General features: G+C 37.6%; 1 protein-coding gene across 1 annotated transcript in view; it reads left to right on the top strand.

Annotated features, from left to right (window-relative positions):
* CADPS2 (calcium dependent secretion activator 2) overlaps positions 1–18,394 on the top strand; it is a 453,461-nt gene that overhangs the window by 215,316 nt on the left and 219,751 nt on the right. The window contains exon 6 of the mRNA XM_082692417.1: positions 16,322–16,461. Within this exon, the coding sequence (XP_082548543.1) occupies positions 16,322–16,461 (140 nt within the window). The remainder of the gene's footprint in view (positions 1–16,321; positions 16,462–18,394) is intronic.

The raw sequence follows: 18,394 nt of genomic DNA on the forward strand, positions 1-18,394 counted from the left end.
TGTCAACCATAAGTTTTCTTTGATGAATCCCCAATTTTTAATTTAATTTTTTTTTTTTTTTTTTTGCGAGTGTGCATGCATTAGCTGGGGGCAGGGGCAGAGGGAGAGAATCTTAAGCAGGCTCCACACCCAGCATGGAACCCCACCCCAGGGCTTGATCTCTCTCGAACCTGAGGTCATCACTTGAGTAGAAATCAAGAGTTGGGTGCTTAACCAACTGAGCCACCTGAGTGCCCCCCATACATACCCAATTTTTAATTGAGTTGCCTGTTGTTCTCAAGTCTAGAAAGACCATAATAAATTATTTACACCTTCTTTATCAGAGATATGTTTTGTAAATATTCTCTGGGTCTATAGTTTGTCTTTTCATTCTGTTAACAACGTGCTTCAAAGAGCAGGAGTTTTTCATTTTGATGAAGTCCAACTGGTGAATTTGTTTTTATAGCTCATGCTTTTGGTGCTCTATCTAAGAAATCTTTGCTGAACCCACGGTCAGAATTCTTTGTCTTCTTCTAGAAGTTTTATAGTTTTAGATTTTCACATTTAGATCTTTGATCCATTTCTAGTTAATTTCTTATATCTAGAGCTATGTATAGCTCAAAGTCCCATTTTTTGATGTATGAATATCTGGGTGTTCTAGTACTATTTATTGAAAAAACTTTCTTCACTGAATTTCCTTAGCACTCTTGTTACAAATCAATTGTATATGTATCTGTGGTCTATTTTTGGATTCTCTAGTCTGTTCCATTGATCTGTTTTCCTGTCTTAATGCCAAAGGTGTGCTGCTCTGATAAGCTTTATCGTAAGTTTGTCATGTCATATCAAGGACTGGTAGTTCTCCAGCTTTGTTTTTTTTTTTTTTTCCCCTCCAATTCTTTTGACTATTCTAAGTTCTTTGCTGTCTCCTTTGAATTTTGAAATCAGTTTGTGGCTTTCTTTAAAAAACACTCAGTGTTATTTTGACTGTGATTTCATTGTATCTGTAGATCAATTTGGGAATTGATCAACAGTATTGGGTCTTTTGACCCATGAGTATATTATATTCCTCCCTTTATTTAGGTCTTTCTTCATTCCTCCTAACAAGTTTTTGCATTTTTTTGTCTGATCTGTCATTGAGTATTTCATATTTTTGGTCCTATTCTAGATGGTATCATTTTGTTCTAAGTTTTTAAATTAGATTGCCAGTATATTGAAATACAGATGACTTTTCAATATTGATCTTGTATCCTGCAGTATTGCTAAACTTACTACTTGTGGTACTATTTTGTAGATCATTTTTCCATAAACAATATTGTTGTGTAAAAATACACTTTGTTTTTCATTTCTAAGCAGATTTTAAAAACATTTCTTTTTGCCTTATTGTACTACTAAAACCTCCAATACAGTGTTGAAAAGATGTAGTGAAAATGGGCATCCTTGTCTTTTTCTCAATCTTTTGGGAAAAACATCCAGTCTTTTTCTTCAACATTAAGTATAATATTAGCTGTATAAGGTTTTTTGAAGGTCCTTGCATCAAGTTGATAAAGTTCCTTCTGCTCATTTTTATTTATTTGGGCTGTGATATTTACTATTTTTTGTGGTATCTTGGGTTTAATTTACAATACTTTTTCTATTTCTAAAAGGTGGGAGCCATTGATTTGAGAAAAATCTATTTTTTTCTAAACTAAGTATTGGTACTATAAATACCCATTTGCTAGTCATTGTGTTAGTGGCATCCCACAAATTTTTACCTTCATCCTTTTGAAAATACTAAGTTTTATTTTATTTTTTTTCCTTTGACCTTAGGTTATTAAGCATGTGTTATTTAGTTTCCACATATTTTAGGGTTTTTCAGAGTTCTGTTATTAATTTCTAATTGAAGTCTGTTACAATTAGAGAATATACTTAGAGAACTTTGATCCTTTTATAATTTACTGAGGCTTAGTTTATCACCCACAATATGGTCCATCTGGTCAATGTTCCACATGCATTTCTAAAGACTGTTTTTCTCCATTGTTTAATAGGGTGTTTCAGAAAAGTCAAAGAGTTTACATTATTGTTCAGATCTCACATATATTTATTGGTTATCTACTTTTTTAAATCAGTTTTTGATAAATTGTTATTAATCTCTGGGTGTACTTTTGTATTTGCTCTATCATTGTTTTGCTTTTTGTATCTTGAAGATCTGTTGCTGGGTGCCTAAATATTAATGATCTCCATATCATTTTTCCTGATTGACTGCTTTGTCATTATGAAACGACTTTCCTTATCCCTTGTAATATACTTTGGTTTAAAATCTATTTTAGCCATCCCTGGGGCACCTGAGTGGTTCAGTGAGTTAAAGCCTCTGCCTTCGGCTTGGGTCATGATCCCAGGGTCCTGGGATCGAGTCCCGCATGGGGCTCTCTGCTCAGCGGGGAGCCTGCTTCCCCTTCCCCTTCTGCCTGCCTCTCTGCCTACTTGTGATCTCTGTCTATCAAATAAACAAATAAACTCTTTAAAAAAATAAAATAAAATAAAATCTATTTTAGCCATCCCAGAGTTCTTTAAACAAGTGTTAGCATATTATCTTTTTCCATCCTTTAATCTATTTCTTTACTTTTAAAATATGTGTATTTAAGCAGCATATATTGGGTTTCTATTTCTTATTCAATCTGGCAATCTTTTAATCATTATTATAATTTATTGGTATGGTTAAGTTTAGATCTGTCATTTAGCTATTTGTTCTGTCTTTCCTGTCCTTTATTCCCCCTCTTTTTTTTCTTTAGACTAGTTGAATATTTTTATGGCTCTGTTTTTTTCTTTGTTGACTTATTATCAATAACTTACTCTAGGTGTTGTTTTAACTCATCACAGCCTAACTTTAAGTGATATTATTAGACTATATGAGTCTAAAAAACTTACAATGATGTATTTCCATTTCTTGTTGAAGGTGAGTCCTTTCAACAACATCTAATTGTTTCTGACCTACAATACATGTCCAGTTAATGTTGGGAAGATGAGTGAGCCAATGAATCTCTTGAACTTTGCCTGATTCAGTTTCATTTCTCCTGAGCAAAATTGGGGTAGACTCTAGCATAACTCCCTTTGTTTGAATGCCTGAGCTTCCTTACCAAATGGTAAACTGAAACAGTTGAAGGATAATATCTGGTTTAGACCCTACAGCCAGACTGAGGTTCTAGTAAGTTCAACCCCTCTCTTTTAATACATGGAGGAAGCAGTTCAGAACTTCCTCAAGTCCATTAAGAACCTCCTCTTCTAGTTGCTGCATTAAGAAAAGAAGTTCCTGTGCATTTTGGAGCGCTTCAAAGCTGCTTAAGAATATTCACCTTCATGGTCTTTAGCACTCCTACACAAAAGCTAAGTACTTCTATTCCCTACTATTTATTACCTGTAGTGTTTGAGTAAAAAAACAAATTGTTTTAAGTAAAAGGTATAAGATTCAGATGGTTGAGCATCTGAAACTCAGAAGTTTAAAACCTGCTTCCAGAAGAACTTGATTCTGGTATTGGCTCTGTTAAAATAGCCATGAGAACAAATGGAGAAGTCACGGAACTTCTCAGTCTCTGCCCTGACCTTTGTTCCCTACTACCCTCTGTCTTACCTTACCGTATATTAAGTTATGTATCAAATATATTTAAGGATGCAGCTGGAGTTACTGAAGTTTAGACATAGTCTGTAACTTCTTCTTCCCATCCTTCTGGATTAACAGAGATAAAATTGAGTGGGCTCTAAAAATTCTTACAGTACTTCAATCAATAGATAGATAAATACATACATGTGTATTCTTACAGTATTTAATAACCCAAGCAAGAACAAAGCTACGTTAGTTATTATAATGTTTGTAAAATAATTAAGGGAATAATTTGTTGGATTGAAGAAGGGGGATATAGCGTTGGAAGTGTCTCATTTAACTTCAGTGTCCAGTTATTTACATAACAACAGTAATGCCTATCTTTTAAGGGTGATGTGAGAATTAATTTAAATTTCACAAAGCATTTTGAGGCATTCAGTTGAAAGATTCTTTATAAATGCCAGGCATTATTATAACCAGGCTAGTAAAAAGGAATGCGATAAAGCTACTCATGCAGTATCCTCTAATAGAAACTGTATTGGTAAGGAAATATAAAGGTTACTGCTATTCATAATTTATGGTGGAGGGGAATAGATCAAGAATAATAATGATGCTTTTCTGTCTAGATAATTCTTAAAAAACACAGATGAGCTGTGATGGAATATATTGCTCCATCCAAGGAGAGGTAGGAAATCGACACCTTACAAGCAATAAAAGTGATGTATGAAGATGAATAAAGGCCACTATCTTTAATTGAGCCATAAAAAATATAGTGACAGCCTTGACTGTGTCTTTCAAAATCTTCAAGAAAGACGTTGTAATAAAAGAAATAATCGTTGATCATTTGGATATAAGAAACTTTAAATTTGTTGGAAATACATGCATGGTGATTTTCATCACCATGAAACCAAAATAATCAGCCTCATTATTAATCATTTAAAAAATTTATAAGGAAAGTTAAAACTTTAGCAAAATAAAGATTCAAAAGATTTCATCTAAGCAGAATGGTTATGGGTATGAGAGAAATAATCACACACAAAAACCTCTTGTTAATCAGACAAAGCTACTGATAGAAGTCTGTATTTAAAAGTATCTTTGAATCACATACTTGGCAGAAGAAATTTAAAAGGTAAATTTAGGGGTTTTTTAAAATCAAATCTCCACATTTCATGTTCTTTTATGATCAAATCTCAGCCTTTATTTTCTGTATTCATTTCCTATTGTGACTGTGACAAATTACCAAAAACAAGACAAATTTATTTTCTTACATTTGTGGAGGTCAGAAGTCCAAAAGGAATCTCAGTAAGCTGAAATCAAGATGTTGGCAGAGTGGAGTTCCTTTCCAGAGGATCTAAGGGAGAATGAAATTTATTTTTACCTTTTTAGCTTTTATTTTTTTAAAAAGATTTTATTTATTTATTTGACAGACAGAGATCACAAGAAGGCAGAGAGGCAGGCAGAGAGAGAGAGAGAGGGAAGCAGGCTCGCTGCTGAGCCAAGAGCTGGATGTGGGGCTCCATCCCAGGACCCTGGGGATCATGACCTGAGCCGAAGGAGAGGCTTTAACCCACTGAGCCACCCAGGCGCCCCTTACCTTTTTAGCTTTTAATTTTTTATTTTTTATAAACATATATTTTTATCCCCAGGGGTACAGGCCTGTGAATCACCAGGTTTGCTTTTAGAGACTCCTTGTATTCTTTGGTTCATGGCCCCTTTCGATGTCCAAAGCCATCATTGGCCAACTGAGCATTTCTCACAACTCATGGCTCTCACACCCACTCTTCTACTTTCCTCCTCCCTAATAACTCTGGTCATTGTATTGGGTCCACCTGGATATCCTAGGATTATCTTCCTATTTTAAGGTTGGCTAATTAGCGATCTGAATTCCACCAGCTACCTCAATTTTCTTTTGCCATTTAAGGTAATCTATTCATAGTTTCCGGAGATTAGGTATGTAGAGACATCTTTGGGAAACTTACTCTACCTATCACAGTAATTTTTGGAAAGATGGGAGTTTTAATAAATTTTTATAGACTGGCCACATGTAATTGGCATGCAAAATCTGGCCTACAAAATTATTACTACCATCATTTTCTATTATCGAATTTGGTAAGCCTTTTTCTCTTTTCACCTCAGTGAAATAGCAATTTTAGGTTTGCATTTTTATTTCTAACTTCTCTGAGCATCTGTCTATCCAGTCAGCCAACCAACAAATACTTGATAAGTGTCTACTCTAGGATATGAAGAGGAGTCATGGTGAAAAAGGCTTAATTGAAGATACTGACTTACATTAACCTAGAAGCCACGAATGAGATACTTGAAGACAGAATAGCTCCTGGCTTCAGGGAGCATAGTCTCCTAAATGCATTCTAAGAGCATCATAAAATGGTCCATTATGAAATAGAGATGTCAGTAAAGTTTTAGGAATAATTTATACACTTTGGTTTTTCTTTTCCGTACGCTCTCCACAGCCACCATCATGCAAATAACAAGGTTTTTAATCTCTATCTTTTAACTAGTTAATGTCAGGAGAAAGTACTGAATCTAGATAATATTTTTTTCTTTTACTGTTTTATTTGAAAAGGGCTATATAGTTAAATTTTTTAAAAAAGTACTATATAGAAGGAAGGAGTTGAATGGTACTCTGTCAAACCAACTGCACATTAGGTAAGGAGTTGGGAGTTTGGTTCAGTTCCATATTATAAATTCCAGGATTCTTTCCAACTTTGAAAATAAAGGAAACTGGATTTAGCCTACGGACAATGAAGTTGACGGAAGACTTAATGCTAATCTTTCGGTACACAAAAGAGCATTGTGTTAGTTAGAGTGAGCAGGTGTTCTTTGTTTCAACTAAGTGGGACAGGAAGCCCTGATATTAAATCGAAGGGGAAATAATTTAGACAAAGCAGCCTCAGGTGTATTAAAACACTGGAAATTGTTACTAAGGATGTAGATTTCTCTCAGAAAAATCTTTTGATTTATCTTCTCACACTTAAAATACAGAGGCTCTGATATTGGGGAAAATATATCTTAGTTATTAACATGTGCTAAATACAAATTTATTGAAATCAAGTAAATTCAGTTAGTCTGTCTCTCAAGGTCATAGCTCTCAGGAAGGCACTTGGTACTTGAAAAGTTCACGTTTAAACCTTAGCTAAAGTATAAAAGCTTAGTCATTGCCAATCTTAGCTAAAGTGTAAAGTCTCCAGCATTTGAAGGAAGAAGATAAAAAAAAAGTCAGCTGAACCCAGAAAGTCAAGGTCTGAACCCAGAAAGTCAAGGTCTGTCATAGAGATAGCTCTACTTATCTGAGATGTTCCTTTACATGTGCCCTTAAAGAACTCTGTGTCTCAAGGACATCTGATTGTCAGCAAAAAGGATTTTAATCACAAATTGAAACAGGATTCTAGCTAATAGCATTTTTACTCTCTGTTTTAAGGATGTATTTTTAAGTCCAGTTCATCTCTCAGTTGGATGCTAGGACACCTCCCCACTCTTCTGCTCCTGGATGTATACAGCCGGGTGACACGGGATTATTCTCCATTCAGGGGTATAAAAATTGTATTGTCATTCCCTGGCTGAAAAGCATCTTTTAATTATTTGTTATGGGATAACCTATAAACTCCTTAGCAAAACACGCTCCTTCACAGCCTATCCCCAGTCTTCCTTTCTGCTGTCATCTGTCAGTACCACTCCTATCTCCTTACCCTCTGCACCCTCCCTGGCTTTCTTGCCCCTACCTTTGCGAAGAGTGCTCTTCTAGGCAAAGTGATCTTGCCGAACTTGCCCTATCTTGATCACCTAAGAGTTAAAGGAAGTGCTTTCCTCTTCCTCAGATAGATTTTTGTTCTTATAACTATCACAGTCTGGCCTCACATAACTTGCTGAGATCTTGAGTGGTTTCTCTGTTAAATCAAGCAATACCCTTTCCGTGTATACCGTGCTTACTTTCTCTTTTGCCATTTGGTACTGTTGGCCATTTCCTTCTCCCTGAAACACTGTCTACCTTGAACACAGCACATCGCATTCTGCTTTTTCTGCCTCTTTGGCCTCTAGTCTCAATTATAGAGTTCTCTGCCTAATTCTCAAAAGTTAGTGTTTCACATTCTTTTCTGAAAAGTATTGTTGACTATATTCCCTATGCTGTACTTTTTATTTCTGGCACTTATTTTATAACTGGAGGTTTGTACCTCTTAATCCCCGTCACTTTTTTGGCCTGTATCCCTATCCACCACCCCTTGGCAACCACCAGTTCTCTGTATTTGAGGGTCTGGTTTTTTTCTGTTCTTTGTTCATTTTTTTTTTTTTTTAGATTCCACATGTAAGTGAAGTCATAAGGAATTTATCTTCCTCTAACTTATTTCATTAAACATAATTGCTTTTAGGTGCACCCATGTTGTTTGAATGGCAAGCTCTTGTTCTTTTTTATGACTGAGTAATATTCCATTATGTATTTATATTGCATCTTTCTCTATCATCTGTTGATGGACCCTGGGGTTGCTTTCATATCCTGGCTATTATAAATAATGCAGCGAGAAATACAGGGATAAATATATCTTCTTGGATTAGTGGTTTTGTTTTCTTTGAATAAATACCCAGTAGTGGAATTACTAGATCATATGATAGTTCGATTTTTCTTTTTTTTTTGAAGAACTACCAGTCTTCTTTTCCACAGTGGTTGTACCTGCTTACATTCACAGTGCATGAAGGTTCCCTTTTCTCCACCTCCTTAGCAACACTTACGTTGTATCTTTTTGAGCTTAGTTATTCGGGCAGGTGTGAGGTGATATCTCATTGTGGTTTTGATTTGCATTTCCCTCATAATTAGTGATGTTGAGGATCTTTTCATCTGTCTGTTGGTGTTCTTATATGTTGAGGAGATAGAAAATTGATGTGGCAGAAGATCTGATGAGCATTTGTATTGATTGAAGTCCTTATGGGGGGCAAGCAATAGCTGACTGGGGGTAGGTTCTGGGAACAACAACAAAAAAAAAGATCTGGCCAATTAAGCTTGGGAAGGGCTTGAGAACTAAAGATAGTAGTTAAGAATATTAGCATAGCTTTGTGTGCCTTTTTCTAGAGGGCCACTCTTTTTTTTTTTTTTTTTTTAAGATTTTATTTATTTATTTATTTGACAGACAGAGATCACAAGTAGGCAGAGAGGCAGGCAGAGTAGAGAGAGGAGGAAGCAGGCTCCCTGCCAAGCAGAGAGCCCAATCTGAGGCTCGATCCCAGGGCCCTGAGATCATGACCTGAGCTGAAGGCAGAGGCTTAACCCACTGAGCCACCCAGGTACCCCTAGAGGGCCACTCTTAAGGTGACTCAGTGCCAACAGCCTCATTTCTATGCCTCAACTTCTTCCCCATGTCTTGCCTTGTAATTCTTACGTGTTCTTTGAGACTCCCAAATGGAATAATTTCCGTATGCATTTTGTCCTGATTTCTTCCAGAATTGGTGATTGTACCCATCTTTGAGCTAGAATTGTATCAAGTATGTATCTCTATCTTAAGACTAAAATGCAAGTATTGTGGTCACATACATTTTTTCTTCCTCTAGGCAAACAAATATTTATAGAAAAGGGCAATGAATTGCTTGCCTAGCCCCAGGGCTTATCTGGCTCCCCTAGTTCTGGATTTTTCCTCCCTTAGTTTTTACATTTTTCAGACCTTTATTGAAATCACTTGGAAATTTAGAAGGCCTTAAATATATAGGTCACAACGTTAAAATAATGTGAAATGTGCACAAATGCACATGGCTTGAACTTTAATATTTTAATAGAAGAACAGTATAGGGGTGTCAGCTTGTGTTCAGATCCCATGAACCTCATATTACTCTAAACATGATGTATGTATAATACACACACACACACACACACACACATATATATAACACTTCATTCTTAAGGGGTTTTTTTTGTATATTAAATTGGACAGAATTTTAAACAAAGCCTAAAAAAAAGTTGTGTTTTTCATTACACCTCAGCAAAGATGGCAAGTAATGTTGACATTTTTATTATGGAGAAGATAGGTTGGTTTTATATCTAAGGTTAAAAAAAAAAAAGATAAAGAATCATAAAATGTGTCCTGCTAAGTGACAAGATATTTAAAATGTTAGTGACAAAAATAAACTAGAAGAAGCAGAAATATGTACAGAAAGTTCAGAGAAATGAATAGCAAAGAATAGGCAACTTTGCTAAATAATAGAAGAAGCTAAATATTTTGCACAGAGCTATAATTAATTTAGATGTAAACCTGGAACATAGCAGTATCCTTAGTTAATTTTTATATCTGTTAAATATTTTAATTCCTGTGCCAAGTTCTAGTCAAGTACAACTGCCATTCTTAAAATTTTTAAGCACTTAGCTGTGAAAAAAGACCTATGATGCCAAACTCTGTTAATATACTACTTAGGTTACTACTAAATGCTGCAACAAACATTTCACTTGTTCAAAAGAGTAACACCTGCCTAACAGTTCCCATTGGGTGTTCCTGATAGATGGGGTAGATTTCCTCCATTTGGTGATTCAGGGCTGTAGTTTCTTCCATTTTATTTTATGGCTCTCATTTCTAAGCATAGGAGTTCTCTGCATTTGGCTAGCAGATGAGCAAAAAGGGATGAAGGCATACCTATATCTTCATTATTTTTGCCCTAAGTGGCGCTTACCACTTCTCTTCATGTTCCATTGGCTAGAACTGTCATGTATCCCTACTTAGATGTAAGAGGAGCTAGAAAATACAATCTCTGCCTTACTGACTGATTCTAGCAACAGCTCTATGCTAGTGAAAGCACGAATCCCAGTAAACAGAAGATCAGCTCTAGTTTGCCCCTGTAGCCAAATATGAGAATAGTTGTGTTACCCTTCCTCCTACACGTAGAACACATTCACTTCAACTCAAGGGAATCCACCAGAAGTCTCCTCCAGGCCAGAATCCAGCATCTCCAATAGGTCCAGCCTTGGCTCTTTCTACAGCCTAGTGACCTATGAACTAAAATTCATGTTAACTACTTACTACTCCACCTGCCCTCCCCACCCTGCCCTAGCAGCAATCCACTCTACAGCAGTGGAACAGACACAGGAGAGCTACAACCAAGTAGCCCATTTGGGGAAAAGGGGGAAAAAAAAGGTAAAATGAAAAATACCTAGGAATAATTGTCCAGGGACAAGACTGAAATCCTGTCCTGGCAGTGTTCAGGATCTCTTGATTAGACCCTTGTTCTACTTCTGAAAAAGAACTCCTTTGTCCTTTATTTCTCCTGGCCCTTTGGCCTCTACTCATTGGGAGCTGCGGCTTATCTGTTACCATCTGTGGCACCATCATGTGGATGACCATGACCACTTCACGGATGTGCGATTTGGGGACCTGGAACCCTGTTTACAGTCATTGTTAAGACTAAGTTCAGGGTTTATCCATCAGTACAGTTCTTTTAGAAACAATGTATTTCATAGGTATGGACCTCCATTTGTTACATGCCTCAGCGTTTGTCTGGAGAAGCAGACAATTCTAATACTAGGTCTTTCAAAAGGAGGAAATGTAACCCAGGGGATCAGCTTCACATGTGATAGAACAGAGCCACTAAAGAACTGACAGTGCAGAAACCCAGAGACTGACAGAATCAGAAAACCTTGGCCCGTCGCAGGGATAGAAGGGCAGCAAGAGGAAGTAAGATCATCAGAGTATCTGAGCTCTTCGCTCTGGTAAGAACAAACTCTGAGCTCCCTGAGGGATCTGAACCATCCGTAGTTTTCATCTTGGAGTGTCCCACATAATGGGCCCTCAAAGGTTTAAATGAACAGAGATAAGCAGTAAATCCTTCCACTGACTTCACTTAGAAGTACCCATTAGGAAACTGAAATGCGGCAGGAATGATGATATTCAATAGTGAGATGATCCTTAGTTTGTGGATCAGAAGCTATTACTTGTTTTGGGACCTTATTCAGTAACCTGTCATCAGCATTTAAAGAATGAGAAAATTGTCCAATGTCTTCATTTAAGTATTCTCATCTGTATAAGACTTGGAGTTTGGAACAGTACCAATTTTGTGTAAACATAGAAGAATTAAAAAAGGATAAAGTCTGTAGGTGGTTCATGCCAAAATAAATTTGGTGGGGGGTGGGGGAAGTAGTAGGGAGAACAAGAAAAAGCTCCCAGAATTGCTAGGGAAATGGCAGCTCTAGCTTCCGAGGGAGGATATACAGCTCTTCACCTTTGTTTTTTCATTATTTTATTTTATTTATTTATTTATTTATTTATTTTTTGGCATCATCCTCTAAGTTGATAATGACATTGTTTTGTCTACTGGTGTGAGCCAAAAATTATCACTTGTTTTTAACTGTCATTTAAGAAAGAATCTATAAAATATTCCATTGACTATTTTAGCTGTCACAAGGGATTAATTCTATAATAACACTTTTTAAAATATCACAAATGCCATTTTATCTATTACTGGATGTGCCTTTATATGCTTAAGTGTATAGACATGCTGGATTCAACTCAGCTGTGGCTTTTAGGATAGGCTTGAGGAAAGGCTCAGAATAGCAGTTGCATTTAACAAGTTGGAAGTTGAGAATAGTTTAAGAAGCTTTTATGACTGCTGTCTTTCCTAGAGAGAAAAGGAGCTTTGCTTCAAAATTTCTCTGTGACTAGTTCCACTTATACATGGAAATGAAGACTTTTGTTTTTTGGCAAAGCGTGCCGAATTCAGTTGCCGTGTTTTGTTTTTCAGAATATTTTAGCATACCTGAGCGTGTTTATAATTCTTTTATTTACACAGAAATTTCAAGTTTGTTTACTTTTCACACTGCTATAAAATAAGAGCAGCTTAAAATACACACCGCCTTTCATATCTTTATCCTTCAGAATATAGTCCTCCCACTTAAAAATATCAAGGCTTGGATACAGGCCACATCTAAATAATGTTATGACTGACTAAAGAGGGGAAATACATCATTTTATGTACCGACAAACCTCAGGGATGCTGTGAGTTTAGTTCCAGAGTTCTGCAATAAAATGGATATCCTGAAAAGTGAGTCAAATGATTTTTTTTGGTTTCTCATTGCATCTAAAAGTTATATTTACACTATACTGTAATCTTCTATGTGTGTGATAACATTGTCTTTAAAACGACATAACCTTCATTAAAAAATACTTACTGCTAAAAATGCTAACCAACATCTGAGCTTTCAGGAAATTGTCATCTTTTTGCTGGTGGAGGATCTTATCGTGATGTCGATGGTTACTGACTGACCAGGGTGGCGCTTCCTGAAGGTTCGGTCGGCCATGGTACCTTCTTAAATTAAGACCGCACAAAGTTTGCTGTTATTGATCGGCTATTCCTTTAACGAATGATTTCCCTAGCCTGGGATGCTGTCATTTGCTAGCATTTTACAAACGGTAGAACTTCCTTCAGAATTAGTTTCAGTCCTCTCAATCCCTGCCACTGCTTTACCAACTAAGTCTGTGTAATAGTCTAAATCCTTGTTGTGAATTCAGTCTCCACAGCATCTTCAGCAGGAGGAATTTCCATCTCAAACCACTTCCATCACTCGCCCACAAGAAGTACCTCTTTACCTGCTAATGGGTTACCAGGAGACTGCAGCCATTTGTTGTGTCACTTGAACACAAGTAAAAACAAAGATCAAGAGCTGTATAATCACCCCTGAAGCTAGAGCTGCCATTTCCCTAGCAATTCTGGGAAGCTTTTTCTTGTTCTCCCTACCACATCCTTTTTCCCTCCAAATTTATTTTGGCATGAGTGACCTACAGACTTTATCCTTTTTTAACTCTTTCTTCTATGTTTACACAAAAATTGGTACTGTTCCAAACTCCAAAAGTCTTATACAGATGAGAATACTTAAATGAAGACATTGGACAATTTTCTCATTCTTTAAATGCTGATGACAGGTTACTGAATAAAGTCCCAAAACAAGTAATAGCATCTGATCCACAAACTAAGGATCATCTCACTATTGAATATCATCATTCCTGCCACATTTTAGTTTCCTAATGGGTACTTCTAAGTGAAGTCAGTGGAAGGATTTACCGTGGCAGGGTAATTAATTGGTCTAAGTCCAATATTGTTGTATCTCAAGGAACAATTGCTCAATAACATCTTTAGGTTCTACATCTGGTTCTCTTGCTGTTTGCACCACATCTGCAGTACTTCCTCCACTGAAGTCTTGAAATCTCCCAACATCATCCAGGAGAATTGGAATCAGCTGCTTCCAGATTCCTGCTACCGTGGATACTTTGACTTCCCATGAATCATAAATGTTCTTAATGGCATCTAGAATGGTGAATCCTTTCCAAAAGCTTTTCTCTTTGCCTTGCCCCAATCCATCAGAGTCATCATTCTCTATGGCAGCTTTAGCCTTACAAAATGTGCTTCCTGCATTAGACCTTAAAGTGAAAATCACTCCTCAATCCATGGGCTGCAGGACGGTTGCTGTGTTAGCAAGGATGGAAAGGACACTAATCTCATTGTCCATCTCCATTAGAGCTCTTGGGTGACCAGGTGCATTGCCACTAAGCAGTAAACTTTCCAAAAGGAATCTTTTTTCTGAGCAGTAGGTCTCAACAGTGAACTTAAAATAGCCAGTAATCCGTGTTGTAAACAGATGTGCTGTTATCAAGGCTTTGTTATTCCAGGTATAGAGCTCAAGCAGAGCAGATTTAGTATCATTCTTGGAATTTTTGGAAGGGTAGGTATTTTTGGAAGGGTAGGTAAATGAGCTTTAGCTTCAATTTAAAGTCAGCAGCTACATCAGCCCCTAATAAGAGGGAGTTCACCTGTCCCTTTGATGCTTTAAAGCCAGTAATTGACTTCTCCTCTCTAGCTATGAAAGTCCAAGATGACCTCTTCTTCCAACATAAGACTGTTTAGTATGCATTGAAAATGTGTTGTTTAGTGTTGCCACTTCTATTACTCAGATCTTCAAATAACTTGTTGGGGCTTCTACATCAGCACTAACTGCCTCACCTTGTACTTCTCTGTTATGGAGACGACTTCTTTCCTTAACCCCCCGTGAAACAACTCTGCTAGCTTCAGACTTTCCTTCTGTAGCTTCTTTGCCTCTCTTAGCCATCAGAGAATTGAAGAAAGTTAGGGTCTTGCTCTGGATTAGGCTCTGGCTTTGGGGAATGCTGTGGCTTATTTGATCTTCTTTCCCAACCAGTAAAACTTTCTCTATATTAGCAATAAAGCTGTTTTGTTTTTTATCACTTATGCATGCACTAGAGTACACTTTTAATTTCCTTCAAGAACTTTTCCTTGATGATGACAACTTAGCCCAAGAGACCTAGCCTTCAGCCTGTCTTGGCTTCTGACATGCCTTCCTCACTAAGCCTAGTGATTTCTAGTTTTTTATTTAAAGTGAGACGTGTGACTCCTCCTTTAACTTAAACACTCAGAGGCTGTTGTAAGGTTATTACCTTAATTTCAATATTGTTTTGTCTCAGGGAACAGGGAGACTCAAGAAGAGGGAGAGATACAGAGTAATAATCAATTGGTAAAGCAGTCAGAAAGCACATTTATAAACACACATTGAAGTTTGCTGTCCTACCGGTACATGATTAGTGAAGCCCCAAAACAATTAGAGTAGTAACATCATAGTTTTTCACTGGTCACAGATCACTATAACAAATTGAATAATAACGTTAAAATTTGGGGCGCCTGGGTGGCTCAGAGGGTTAAGCCTCTGCCTTCGGCTCAGGTCATGGTCCCAGGGTCCTGGGATCGAGCCCCACACTGGGCTCTCTACTCAGCTGGGAGCCTGCTTCCCCAACCCCCCACCTGTATCTCTGCCTGCTTGTGATCTCTCTCTCTCTCTCTCTCTGTCAAATAAATAAATAAAATCTTTAAAAAAAAAAAAAAGTAAAAATTTGAAACATTTTGAGAATTACCAAAAGGTGACAGAGACGCAAGGTAAGCAGAAGCTGTTGGTGAAACGGCACCAGGAGGCCTACTCAGGCAGGGTCCCACAGTCCTTCAATATGTAAAATGCAGGCTCTGTGAAGAACAATGAAGTGACGTGTAGTAAGATGATGTATGCTTGTCTATGGCATGTAATATCTGAAGAGTAAGCTTTTCTTCTGTGTTGGCTTTGTGAAGCTGTAGAGTCAAGTCGAGTTATGAAATAATCATTTGGTAATTTGGAAGTTTTGCTAAAAATAATTACTTTGATTCTGTCCTAATATTATCTTCATGGTTTTGAAAACATGTCATCAGGGGAAAAAAATCCTTTGGTATTGATCTAAGGCAGAAAATGTGCTAGGATATCAGTCTTCTCCATCACTAATTGAGTTGATTTCCTTTCATACTGTTTTACAATGAAAATATTAAAACAGGAGTTCTATTTTTGCTGCCTAAAATAATTGGTTTTACTTTTTTAAACATGCTATCTATCAATTCAGAAAATATTTCTTTCTGAACTTTTGTCCCGAAGAGTTTAGAATAGCTTGAAATTATAGGTGTCTAACAAGTATTTCACAACTGTCGATTCAACTGTAGCCTCTGCGCTCTTACCTCATTATGAAGTGACACAGGAAGAAAACTCATTACGTGATAATATGAAAACACATAGTTGTCAAAAAGATAAATGAGTCTGTATTGAAAACCCATCTGTTGTGGTGGGAGTCAAATGGTTTAGACACATCTGGGCACGATACCTTCTTTTTAAACAGGAAAACATAGAAAAGATTTCCGTTCCGATCATTAGACACTAGATTGTGCACTTAATTTTTTTTTTTTTTTTTTTTTGGTCTCTTACAGGTGATATTATACCCAACTTCTAATAGCTCCAAGTCAGCAGAGTTTCACCGTATGATAGTTCCAAAAAATAGCCAGGACTCTGACTTAAAAATCAAATTAGCAGTGCGAATGGATAAACCAGCACATATGAAACATAGTGGGTAAGTGTGGACTTGACATCTTTTTCTCCTGAATTACTGAGTTTAATTTCAATGTATCCCTTTTGTCCATTTACTGACAGAGCCAGCATATCATGGAATTTTCCCCAAAAATGACATTTATGGGACAACTTACTATTTTAAACTCCCAGACAGCTTTATATCTAAACACATGGGTATTTAGTTAAAATAATGGTGTCCATGCTAACATAATGTCGGCCATCGATCCCAGTGGGATTCTACCCCATTTATATCGATGAAGAGTCGTGATAGCTGGAAAGCTCTAAAAGATATTTGACAAAATATAATGATGGTTGAAACAAGCATAGCATTCAGGTCTCCGGAAATGGTTACACTTACATATTAAAGCTAAAATGTCATTTAGATCTAACTCAGGAGGCTGTGAAAAGTTTTCTCAGGGAGGATTGTAGTGTCCATGCAGTGTGTGAGTGGAAAGCCACATCGACAACGGAGGAGCCGACGCTGAGGGGGAAGCCGGACCACAGGGCCTGTCAGCGGGGAACTACCATGGGCCGGGGTCAGCCCTCATCTCAGCCAGGGCTCTTGTTCCCTTGTAGTTGGTGACGTAACAAGTCTGAACTCTTCAAGACAATATAATGAGTTTGGTTTTTTAAAAAAAGAAAAAAAACAAAAACCCTGGGTCTTTCTCAGATTAACGCTGTAGGACTCACTGCAGTCAAACCCCCGCACAGGGCTGTGAGGAACGTGACCTTTTTTCACAGTGGAGAGAAGCACGTCTGAAGTGGCTCCCTCTGAGATTCGCAGCCACCCCAAGAGCCTAAGAAAGTCCATTCCCTTACGGAGACGTGTCGTCTGCCGGCTCCGGAGCCGAATCACCAGCCCTGTGGCAGAGTGAACAGATCAGTCAATAAGATAAGGCTTTTTTGGATGACTAGCGGGGCCTAATGACCACATTGCTTCCTTGGTTTGCGTGGGCAACATAAGCCGAGTCAGAACAAGGTTCACTGACGAAAGAACAGCTCAGGGGGACTGTTTGAAAGAAATCCGTAATTTGGGTAGCAGATTACTCGGTGCAGTAATGCAGACTAAAGGCCAACATGAGTCAGCTCATAATGCAGAAGGAGTTCTGGGATTTAATATTTAGAGTTCTTCTCATTACTCCGTCTTCCTGCTCACCATGGATTTTTTTAGCAGGCACGGATTGAGCACTTACTGTGTTCCTCCCAGAACAAACCTCAGTGGTATACCCTCTCAGGCCTAAAGGAAGGGGCTAGTCAGGGATTCAGGCTTGTATACAAATAATTATGATAGTGAACAATAAGTGCTGTAAGAGAGGAATGGGAGCTGGTGGAAAGAACACCTGATTTTAGCTGCAGTTAGTCATGAAAATCTCACAACACACCTGACTTTTGAGATAAAATTTGAAGTATGAATTCAAGTGGGCAAGGAAGAGGAAGGGCACCCCAGTCATAGGACATAGCACATTCACAGGCAAGAAAGAGCTCTGGAAAGACTTTTCAGGTCAATGAAAACAAGTTGGGTGCAGCTTGCATAGAGGGGTTTGAGAATCGAAAGTTAGAATACTACTACTCTAAAGTGCTTAGAAACTAGTAGAGTCTAGAGTTGGGCATAAAGGAACATAAATTCCAGGCACTCAGTTATTTTGCTACTGTTTTTATATCCATCTCTTTTGATGAAGGGCACCTTAAGACATTGGAACCTGTGTATTATAATCCCAACACAGTCCTTAATTTGCAAATGGCCTGTACCCTGGTGAATACCCCAGGAGCCTTCAGAGTATCCCAAGGACCAAGATTAAACATGAGGTTGGGCCCATGACAAGTTCTACAGCCTTTCACATCTGTGGAAATCCCTGCTCTTCTCTTTGGCAACTCCTTCCTATAGAATGTTCCAGGGCAGGTGGGTCCATCCATCACCTGCTAAGACTTTATTT

Source organism: Mustela nivalis (assembly GCF_964662115.1).
Source record: "Mustela nivalis genome assembly, chromosome: 12".
Taxonomy (NCBI): domain Eukaryota; kingdom Metazoa; phylum Chordata; class Mammalia; order Carnivora; family Mustelidae; genus Mustela; species Mustela nivalis.